The 11,892-nt window shown below is 35.7% G+C and overlaps 1 protein-coding gene across 1 annotated transcript; it reads left to right on the top strand.

The window, feature by feature from the left end:
- The first annotated feature begins 1,752 nt into the window (after positions 1 to 1,752).
- Positions 1,753 to 9,544, top strand: LOC135684691 (kyphoscoliosis peptidase). The gene is made up of 3 exons (XM_089114995.1): positions 1,753 to 2,367; positions 3,392 to 3,627; positions 4,354 to 9,544. Exons 1-3 carry the CDS (start codon positions 1,825 to 1,827, stop codon positions 5,309 to 5,311), a joined length of 1,737 nt encoding a protein of 578 aa, XP_088971121.1. The 5' UTR covers positions 1,753 to 1,824; the 3' UTR covers positions 5,312 to 9,544.
- Positions 9,545 to 11,892: the final 2,348 nt, after the last annotated feature.

Below are 11,892 nucleotides of genomic sequence, written 5' to 3' on the forward strand. Positions count from 1 at the left end.
GTTTGTTGGGGAGACGAGCAAGAGAAAGTTTTTTAAAAAGTGAGGCAACCCTCCGTCATGGAGTCAAAGAGCATGCGCACAGAACGAAGTTATTATTACGCATGCTCTCTGAATCCAGGACGGAGGGCTGCCTCACTCATTTGAAAATTTTCGCTCGCTCGTCTCCCCAACAAAGTAACCCATTAGATCATAGAATTTTAAGAAAAGTACTTGAATATTGGTCTCCTTTACAGCACAATTAAGTTTTTAAGAACCAAAGTCTAAATTTATTCGAATAATAAAGGGGCCTATTGCAGAGCAAAATTATGAGGTGAACAGGCTTGGGATGATATACATTAAATGATTAGTTCGGTGTTTCGAGGAAGAATTTCAGCGCAACTTTGATCGACATTTTCAAAAAGATTCTGTAAAAGATTGCAAAGTGTATTCATGAAAGATGACAATGAAGTAGAAGAAGAAAACTCTATTGAGATTTAAAGCAAACCACTTCCATCTTTGCTGTGATGATGAATTTACAGCCTAGATTCTTTCAGCAAAAATTTAAAACCTTAAAATTTCAATATTGATGTGTATCTTACACGATCTCATCCTTGTTAGCCTGCCCTCAAATGCTAATCATTTCCAACGCAACTGGCACCTGTTCTGAAATATGGAGATCATCAAACGAAATATTGACAAAAAACTTGAAATTCAAATTATTATACAGATCTACTCGATTTGACGTTTATTTTCACTCTTGCACTTTTGGAATTGCCAGCATAACTTGACACGATGGCACATTTGGTAAAAGACAACACCTATCTTACAAAACTATTGGGGCAACTTTGAAATTTTTAAGACATTTCATGCAACAAATTTGAAATAGTACTTTTGAAATATCCTTTGTCATCAAATAAGTACGGCAGATATTTTCATGAAATTTTGCAAGATATTGTTTAAGTTTTACTGCCTTTATATCTGCCAAAAAAGCGAAAAGTCAAGTTGTAAAAATTCTTTAGGCCTTGAAACGTAAACTTTGAAGCTTTAAAAGATTAAGAGCAAAGTTATGAGAAGCACTTAGAAGCTTTCTTTCTGCAAAAAAGTAATTGGGAAACGTTATCGTAATATTTTTGCAAGCTCAAAGAGTGCAGCTTTTGCTGTGTGTAAAAAGCTTTTCCTTACAAGAACAGTAAGAAATTTGTCAAAGGTTGGCACACCGTAGAAGCTTATGACACAGAAAGACAGAAAGTGTTTGAAAAACTGCAAATGACAGGTTTTAATCTTCACCTGACATTTTTTCGTCGTGTAAAAGGAAACTAAATTTTGAAATGCAAGCAAACAACACAGTTATGTAGAAAAATCCTACAAAATAAAAATCTTCCAGCTGCAGAAGATGAAAATGATATCTCATAACAAAAATCAATCGACGCCATCTATTGCAATGGCTTCTCTAGTCTAAACGCAGTTTTAAAGGTAGGTTGAGTAAATTCAATAATTTGATGAAATTGTAACGTGTTCGTCGATTCAGTACCTCTACACTTTATTTGAAGGTCAATAGTTTGATCATTTGATATTTTCTTTTAAAATTATTTGCTATTAAGAAATGAAATTTGTTTGGGCACCTCTAAAAATTGTCAAGAAAACCTTCTCGAAAGTGACATATAAATTATATAATTATATAAACCTTTTCGCTTTCATCAACTTGACCCGGCACAGTCGCAAAAATTGGCACCATGTAATTACTACCATATTTATTTCGCCTCGATTTGCTTGCTACAGTTGCCATAGTAACAAATATGTGTAAATGGGAAATGGCCAAGTAGTCGTTTGAAAACAAATGCAAGCATGGGCTGCACGTCATCAAAGGTTCAAACTGTAACAGTAACTGCTAACAATGCTACACGAAAAGATCCTGTAAAAGAAAAACGGGATTCTGGAGCAGTTGATCCAAACAACAATGCTGGTGGAACAGCAACAGTGAGTTTCGACAGGCCTAACGAAAAGCCGATTGTAAGCGAGGTGAACAGTGTCCCAAAATCAAGCCCGGTTTCAGAGGAAATACGCTTTGCGCATAAAATTCAAAGTCAACCTGCTTCCAATGATAACGTTGATAAGGAAAACAACAATGAAAACAGTGTTGAAGAGGAGAAAGAACGGCAAACTTCTCCTGAAATAGCAGATCGTTCTTGTGCTGTCGACACCGAGAATGATAATGACTTGTCAGTTATTGCTATAACAGAGGCTGAAAGTGGACTTTTGAGCAGCAGAACCAAGGAAGAAGATGGACTGAGCAATGCGCCCTCCAATAATATCACAAAGAGAAATTTAAAATCTCAGTTATTCTCAACCCTAGATGTGTTTAAGGATATTGATGCTTACGCTCTAAAGGTTTGTAGCTGCAGTCATTTAATATATTTTTCAGAAAATTAAGCTAGTTTCCCTCTTGCTTAAGGAAAAACTTTATTGTTTTTTTGCTACTTGATTTTGAATAAGAAAATCCAAATGCACAATAAACCATCAAAGTAGGGTAAAACATTTTGACCCTTGGGTGTTGCCCTGACTAGGTGCACTTTTGATAAAGCAAAACTTACACTCACACCTTTCAAAAACTTTCAAAACCATGCTAACCTCAATTTACTTCTCAATCACTGCAACAAACAACATTGCAAATCAAGATCAGTGCCAATATTTGTGCCCTTTTTGGGTAAAGTCAGACCCAAACTCCCTTTATTTTTCTGCTATTTGTGGGATGCCATCAGAAACATTGAAATTAATCAAGGCATGAACTCCAGATGATGCCACTCTAGAATTAGGGGACAGGCTGGCCACTTCCAAAATGTTCTATATTTGAAAGCTGCTGCATTTTTATGATGTTGAAAAGAAATATCTGCTAACAGGGAAAATTCTGAACTGACATCTTTATTTAAAATAGATTAATAGCTGACAAAACAAACATTAGCATGAAATGATGAAGGTTGAACAGAAACCTATAACTGTTTTGATTAATAATATTTTGTGTTTCCCAAAAATTTAAAGCTGGTGACATGACTCTTGGGAATGCAACCATTGCATTTCTTTACATATTCTATCTTTGCGATGTTATCCCCCAAAATAAGAGGATTTTTAAAACTTTTGACTTTGGATTTGTTTGGATTTGTCTCTGTGCAAATAAAAAGGTTTCTTTTCATTTTCAAATGTACTATTTTGATACCAGAAAGGGGTTTTACACTCTTGGTTAGGAAACCACTTTATGTATGGAAACCACTCATTACTCTGTGTTGGGCTTTTAAAATCATCATTCAATCATTGCAAAATTGCAAGTTTTTAGACCTCCATCATTTTTTGTTTCATTGCTATCACAGTAACTGTTGGTGAAATCACAACTGATTATGGTATCAATTAAACCATTTAGGCACCAAGAGATTCAATGAGCTCATTTGAAGAACTTGCTAGATATCTCACAGGACAATATGATTCAGATTTGTTCAAAGCCAGATCAATTTGGATTTGGGTCACATCTAACATTTCATACGATACAGATGCCTTCTTCAACAATGATTTGTCTGAAGCAGCAGATGAAACAAATGCATTGAAAACAGGCAAGGCAGTCTGTTCTGGATACTCATCTCTTGTTTCTGCCCTTTGCAGGTGGTTTTCTTACACTTTTTTATTGCTCTTTATGTTGTTGTTCTTCTTGACAAGTGCTCTATCATGACTATTGCTAAATTCAGGGTTTTCATATTGTTTTGACTTAATCACAGACCCATTGATTCAAGTGAAATATTTTGCATTGTTTTAAAATATTTCTTTTATAGCATTCTATGATTATCCCTTTTGTATCAATAATTGGCTAAGATGAAATTGAATCCAAAATCTGCAAAAATGTCAACATACAAGCACCCCATTCTCTGGCTATTAAGCTTAAAACATGTTAGGGTCTTATCTGCTGAAAAAGTTAGCGTGTCATCATATATTTGCTGACAAGTTTAGAAATTCAACCATGACGTGCCTGTGACTGGCAAAAAACTATTTTTTTTCAAACATAATTCTTTTTAAACAGGATATCACATCCCCAATACTATGGCCCTGCATGCATGTATGCTGCTGAAAAGAAAGCTCTCTAGGGCCCTGGGTCTACTCTTTTACATTTAGGGCCCTTTGTCCTGTTTTTAAATTATTTTTCATTCAATATGGGCTCCAGTAATCCCAATGCTACACCACTAGGAAAGAAATGTCTGTACAATCCATGTTGCTTTATGACTAAGTTAACAAAGCACTGTTCAGTCCAAAATGTGTGAATCAAGTTCCAATGTAATGTATCATAAATCAGTATTTGCAACCATCCTTTACATTTTTTAATAATTACGTTTTCAGCTGCTCTGGTCTCAAGTCTAAAGAAATACATGGGTTTGCTAAAGGGTACAATTACGAAATTGGACAAAAATTTGATGGGAAGAAAACCAATCACTCATGGACCTCTATCAAGATACAAGGTCAATGGTGGCTGTTTGATTTTACGTGGGGTGCTGGATATGTGGGAAACGATAAGAAATTTGCTTGGAACTACACAGAGCATTATTTCATGACAGATCCTGAACTTTTCATATTGGATCATTTCCCTGTGGACAGTGAATGGCAGTTGATGAAACCAATCTATGCTATAGAGGAGTTTGAGCAATGGGCAAAATTCTCCAAGCATTTCTTCATCAACCAACTAAAACCTGTTTCACATAAAAATGGTATTATCGAAGCTAATGATGGAAATGTTGAAGTAGTCATCGGAACTGTAAATCCAATGCAAACCAGTGTCAAATTAGAATTTATTGGTAAAGAGCAAATCAAGATCCTTACAGACTATTCATTTGCCCAAACAAGAGATGCAGAAATAGCATTTTCTGCAAGGCTCCCTGAAGTTGGAAAATACAATTTCAAGCTTTTTGCAAGCAAACTGACAAAAGATTCCGTTAAATCGTACGATCTTGTTGCCAGCTATCAAATCAATTGCAAAATTGCTGATAAAAACTGCATGCCTTTTCCAAAAACTTTCAGTTCATGGCAGCCAGGATATCTCCTGCATCAACCGAGAAATGGGATTTTACCTTCTGGTGAATCAATTCCATTTGAGATAACTGCTCCTGATGTAATTGAAATGCATATTTCTGCCAGTGGTGGTAAAGGTGAATGGATTTCTTTGAAAAAATCAGAAAAAGGTTTCTGGGTTGGAAATGTAACTTTTAGCGCAGAAACCAGTGCAGCTACAGTTGTCGTAAAAATAGATGGGCAGACGTCGACGACCTTTAGTGGCATTCTGAAGTATGTCGTTGAATCTTAAACATAATATCAGATAGAGTTTATATATCAAAAAGTTAGATTAATGGGGATGGCGGTCTAAGATTTAATCAGGTCCCTCATGCTATTATTTTCACTGCGAGGGATGTAAGATTAGAAACTTGTTTTTGCGGCGCCCTATTTTCAGACAATGTAAAGCTCAAAAAATGTTCAATTACAGTCATTTTTATTAGAGGCTGTCTGTAAACAACTATGTCCAAAGGTGACCAAAAATTTAAGAAAAGAAAAATACTGATCACCGTTAGAACGAAGCAAAAAAGAAGTTATCTTCATGTTATCTTGATTTACGTTATTGCATTTCAAATTAACTATTTTGCGTTTGGTATTTATAAAGCCTTTAAGAAACTTTCAGCACTGAAATCCACAAAAAATTAAGAAATTGAGTGCTAATCCCGAGTTTAGTTTCTTACAATATCTGAGTACTGCAAGCTTCACAAGAAGGCTCTCTTGCTGTTATAACTCCCTTTTCAAAACTCAGGTCCCGGGGCAACTTCCCTCCCTCCCAACCATCTTGGTGGCCTTTACATCACAAATGAATTAAGAAGGAAGTACACTTTATCATCTATTTGTTAAGGTAAGGCAAGGCATTTTATTTAGTTGAGAATTTGTTTAGGCCTTCCAACATCAAAATCGGGATAAAATATCTTACTGTTTTCCTGCCAAACGTAAAATTTCAGAAAAATAATTTGCATATATTGATTATTTTATATTTATAAAAGTCTGCGCAAAAGAAGAAATGGTGTTGGTGAGCGCTAAACCATATTCAAGGTTTTTTCCATTTTGAAGTTCAATGCGAAGTTTTTTGGTTGGCCCTCTTAATCATAAGTACGGATAAGTTTGCTTAAGCCTAGCCAATCGCATCCAACACCCAACATTACACCCAACGATGAACAGTGTACAGAATAAAATGCTCGATGAAATGGTTAATGTGCTTGGCTATCCTTTGTGGCTCTTGCACATTACAAACTGGTGTAAGATTGAGTTTGGTCGAATTAAAAAAATCCCTTTTTGTCAGATATTCGACGAAATGTTGAATATGTTTGACCATCCTTTGTGGGCCTTCAAGCATTGCAGACTGTTATAAGATGACTTTTGGTCAAAACGAAACATACTTAGTCTAGAGCTGTGTCTGCGTGCGAAATAAAACGATAAGAACAGACAAAGTTTGAAAACCCGGCAGAGAATCACCTCCGAAAACGGTGTCTTGTACCCGTTCCGCTGCCATTGCTCTTTCTTGAATATTAAGAGCTTTAATATGAGTAGTTCTTTAATTAACAAACTTGTAAATAGCTTTTCAAATATAATCTGTTTGTCTAAATGGATATAGATAATATTTTGGGGGCTTATTAATGCGATCAAAATCTAATCAAACATTTGTAATAGTATTTATATATTTATATCAAAATACGGGTACATTTTAATGTCAAGTATTTATTAAGTTGTACATAAGTTTCATCTTTGGATGACGAATGCTTTTGTGAATTCTTGAGTTCAATTTATTTCGCTATGCTGATTCTCTCTTTGAAGGGTCTCCAAATCACGAACAATGTTTAGTTCCCCTCCCAGTTACCAAATTTTATCACCTAATGAGTTTTGAATCAGGAGCAGTGGCCTAATAAATTCTTGCGGTAAAGCCGTTCGAAAAAGACATTAACTTATCTGAAAGCTTTGGTACAAGAATTATTGCAAAGAAATGTTCAGGTAGAATAGTTGATGAAGTTTGCCCCTCTGAAGCCCTTTCTTGTTCTGAGTTTGAATGCAGTGAACAAGAACGATTAAATCTAATTCAGATTTTAACATGCTCGGAATGGATTGGGTACAAATTCTATTCGAGACAATTATTCTCATAAACGTTATTTCCTGCTTAAATGGTTTATTAAGACATCCGGCTTTTGGTCAAATGGCAGCTTTTTCTTTAATCGAATCTCGCAGGGCAAAGATTTTCAGAGATCGCTATCTCAATGTTGTGGCTCTCTCTTACGGTGATTTGGAGCTGCGAGGGATTGAAATACCTTGGAAATTGAACTTGACAAAAGATCCTGATGATTCTAACGTGTCTTTTCTTGATGTTGTTTTCTTCTGATTAAGGAAAATACAGGCAGCAAAATTATGGGAAGGGGATTTCCATTTTGAGATACCACTGCATCAATTCTTAAGGCAAAACAAGATTCATTAAGTTTAAACTTTTCAATGAAATGCAATTAACCACTTCTAGCAGCTTCTTAATTCAGGAAAGAAAACCCGTTTAGTATCTTGTAATTGAGTTTTCCTCAGCTACTTCCCTTATGGTTGGTTGGATAGTGCTCAAACTTTGGCTGCATGGCCCTGAGGCTGTTACTCCAGGTTACCTCTCAATTTTGCTCGACCTTTATCGAAACATCTTCGAGTTTTGAAATGAGAGCTCTTTTAAGGTCTAGTGGAAGAGTTGATTTCAAGTATGGCATTGTAAATCATATCATGCTATGGCAAGAATCAAGATGGTGGTCGAAAAATTGAAATTCAATATTTCAATCTGTAAAAATTAACAGTGTTGTCAATGTGTTGTCAATTAACAGGGGCGGACGTTTATTCAAGTTACTACTGTACATTGCTCTTGTCTGTTAAAACATCAAATAAGGAATCATTTCAAATCGGTTCATTAATTGCATAAGTTTATCTTGCATGTTGCTAAGAATTGTTATTGTCTGCCTTATTAACTGGTAAGTACACAACAAAAATACAGGCATAGTAGCATACTCACCGGTGAATGGCAAACGAAGCAACTCTACAAATATGAGATGACAAACTTGTCTTTAATCCTTTATTTATAAAACTTTGTTGTCGCAAACACAACTACCAGAAAGGTCTTCCGGCATTCAAACCCGCTCTACTTTTAAAAAAGTAGTAAATAAAATCATCGGCTGTTAGAAGTTTTGGCTATGTGAATTTAGCTGCGGTCCCCCATTTTTTCCCAATTTCTTCATGCTTCTTCTATGGGTCAGAAATTCCCCTCTCGAGTTTTAAGCTGTCGGTGAGCAAGGGCGTCTGCAGCACGGTAGCAACAGAGGTGACAACCCCCTTCAGCCATTGGGGAGAACATGTACCCTTAATAGAAAGCAGGGTCGCTGGAAAAATTTTTGGTGCTCTATTTACAAGCTTGCCCCCTGACCTTTTCATGCGCAGACGACCCTTTCTATGTGTTATAAGCCTGAATGATGTAGTACATAGTCATCAAAGGTCTTAAAATGTTGTCAATATATGTAGCATTTTTCTTCATTTTTCAATTAAATTCTTCTTGAAAGATGTCCTTACTGCTGCAGCAGAAAGATGTCTCATAACGGACATTACATTTAGTCACGAGTAGAAATATTCACATGATAAACAATTTATCGACCAGCTGAATTCAATGGTCATTGGATCCCTGAAGCGGCCTTGATCACAATAAAAAAGGGCCTTACATTCAAGTTCCTCTAAAGCTCGTCTCCAGGCCTCCTTAGTAAAGCTCACTATTAACTCCTATGGTTGAAAAGTAGGGTGGTAGCAAAAGTTTACACGTATTTTTTATAAGAAGCAGCTTATGATAAAAGGTAGACGCAAACTTTTGAATGTTTAGAAACAACCCTAGCTTAATTTAAAAAGCAAAGAAACTTTAAAGATTAACAGTTATAAATTTCCAAGTGACTTTAAACAGTTTAAATACAGATTACATTTATTCTCGGTTAAACCTCAATGGTTTCCTTTTAATAACCTTTTGACTTCAATTTCTCGGAGGAGCGTCATCACTGGATATTGATCTCAAAGATTAAAGAAACATGTAAGAACTTTTGGTGACAAATTGGCATGAAAATCTAAGAAACTGCCCACCAACACTGGACCTTGGTTTTGCATAAAAATATACGTGTACTTTCACAGCCGATTAGCTAGCACTGGAGCTATAACTTCTCCCAGCCGCATAAGTACAGATTACTTCAGAGTAGCGGAAATGGATTTTTTCACAACAATGTAGGTAAACCTAATAGAGAATTCACTAAGGAAAAGAGTACGAGACTCTCGGACATTTCAAAGGGCGGCGTTTCTTGTCGACCCTCTTAGATTTTTGTCGATTCTTGTTTCTGCTCTAATGCTCTGACCCTAAAACTTGCCCGAACTATAGATAGCTTGTATACAGTGGTGTAATCGTAAATTATAAGCAAAAGTTGAAAAACAAAAACAGTGTGTCATAAGTTCTTTTCAGAATAGTATAATATTTTGTGCTTTTTAAGACATCTCTGCATTAAACATTTAACTGTTTGCGTTATACTTCATGCATCTCATTCTAGCGATGTATGCTCTGCTCTGCAGATCATCTTTTCATCTCTCTTTAAGTCTTTCGCATCCTTTTTATTGAAATTTGTCTGTCCACTTTTTTGTGTCTATTTGGCTACATGGCTTGCCTATTTGCCACACATATTTTCCTGAGTGAGCCAACGTCAAAACCATTGGTATATGATCCTAAACTTTTATTTGTCAATTTGTGAGGCATGTTGTTAAGCATTGCTCTTCCCATGCTTCTCTGTGCCACTGCCAATTTATGCCAGTGTCCATGTTTTAACACCATATGTTATTATTGCTAGCAGTATGACTCTACCCATTACTCTCTTCTTCAAATGTAAAACATTGATTTTTTTTTCATGAATTGACATATTTCCCAAATCGTTCCCATCCTGCAACCATTTTTCTGTCAATTTTCTTATCATTTCGTTTCCGGCTAATAGTAGATGACCTAGGTAACCATATTCATTTACTTCTTTTATTATCTTTCTCTTTTTTGACCAATGAACAATTTCTTTCCCGCCGTTCTGCGTACAATCACGAACAAAACATATCTTCGAACTAAAAATGCCCAATTTACATGACAAATGTCCGAAGTGCAATTGCGATATCATCGTGTGACTTAAATCTCTTTAATACTTACTCAATCCTTGTTTGACACAAATATTGAAAGCCTAACAAATTTATATGCTATGTTGTCTAATCAAAAATTGCTTGCCTTTTGTACTTATATATCTAAGTATGATACTGATATTTAAGAAACATAACGCCACTGTTTGCTTGGGTAGGTAGTATAACGCTGCAGCTAAAAACATTTTAGGAAGCGGAAAGACGTTATACCGAGTTACACCTCCACAACACCATTGCTCGTATACTGTGTGTAAAAATCTCCTTTTTGGTTTTCACGTTCTGACTGTTGTGCTCATAATGATGATATATAAACAAACGAGCCTAGACGTCAAACCTGGGCGATTAAAGTCAATGTCGATATTTCTTTTACATATTTCAAATGTAGTTAAGTTAAATCTTCTGCATATTTGCTTTACAATCATTCACTAGCTGAAAGAAAGCTTTGAATGCAAATTTAACAAACTAGATTCACATTTTGAAAATGCACTCTTTGTACTATGACAGAATATCTGTCCTTGTACATTTTCAAGGCTCCGCATAAAAGTTAAATCATTCTTTTTATGACCATAGTTTCCTCAAATTTTCATCAATTCACTTTAAAACGAGAATCCATGGTTGCTTTGTGAACCTCTTGCAGTTTCTAGATTATGCTAATTCTGAAGGTACTTTCTATGAGGTTCGCTTAAAGTATATAGAACGTGTGGAATGTCAAGGAGGCCTTTTCTGTTAGTGCATCAAATGCAGTGCTAAGGGATTCTGCCTAGACAACGTTGGACAAATGATTTGAGCAGAATCATTAAATGCATTAATACAAAGTGTAAGCAAAATCATTCAATGCTTAATGATAACTTAAGCTAAAAACATGGAGTTGCCTTTAACAGAGTGCAGTACAGAATAAAACCCAAATTTGGTCTGATGATGCAGCATAAAAAGTGCCTGCTTTTGGACCTATTTAGCTTCAGAAAATTATCGCCTGCTTTCATCTGGGCCTCTGCTAAGTATGGTTTTTATGCTTCGGAACCAAAAGCACCCACCTAATCCGGCCCTGGTAGAGTGAAAACGTTACTAAGCGGTCGTAATCAAGGCAGCATGGTTTCACAAGAAATTTAACTATTGCAGTGCAGTGGACAGCCATATTGGTTTCAGATCATATTTACATAGTGCAGGGATGTAGGAACCTTCATAGTCGCCAGTCACCAAGAACTAAAGACAAAAATGACATTGCTACTGTAAAAATTTAGTACGAAATGGACACTCGCTTCTCATGACACAAAAATTTTTGGGACATGATGACCTTCGTGGCTCTCAGTTTCTACATTTCTGCTAGGATAGCTAATAGTAGAACAATTTCTTTGTAAAACCGAGATCTTTACTGAATTCCTAGGGTATCGAAATATAGAAATAGTCAGGATGAGAATCCAATGCTGTTTAACAGAGTTTAAGAATAAATGAAAGATGGACTGGGACTCCTAAGAGAGCAAAATTTTGGATATACAACTTGCAGGATGTAAACGCTAAACAAGCATGCACTGTTTGTTTTATAAGAACCGAATAGTTTGCTAAATAAAATATAAGAGATAGATAAAACAGATATTCATGAGGCTTGTACATTTTTCAAACCCCTAACAAACTACATGTCTCTTA

This window comes from Rhopilema esculentum, chromosome 21 (assembly GCF_057945365.1).
Source record: "Rhopilema esculentum isolate cy_ngs chromosome 21, ASM5794536v1, whole genome shotgun sequence".
In the NCBI taxonomy this organism is placed as follows: domain Eukaryota; kingdom Metazoa; phylum Cnidaria; class Scyphozoa; order Rhizostomeae; family Rhizostomatidae; genus Rhopilema; species Rhopilema esculentum.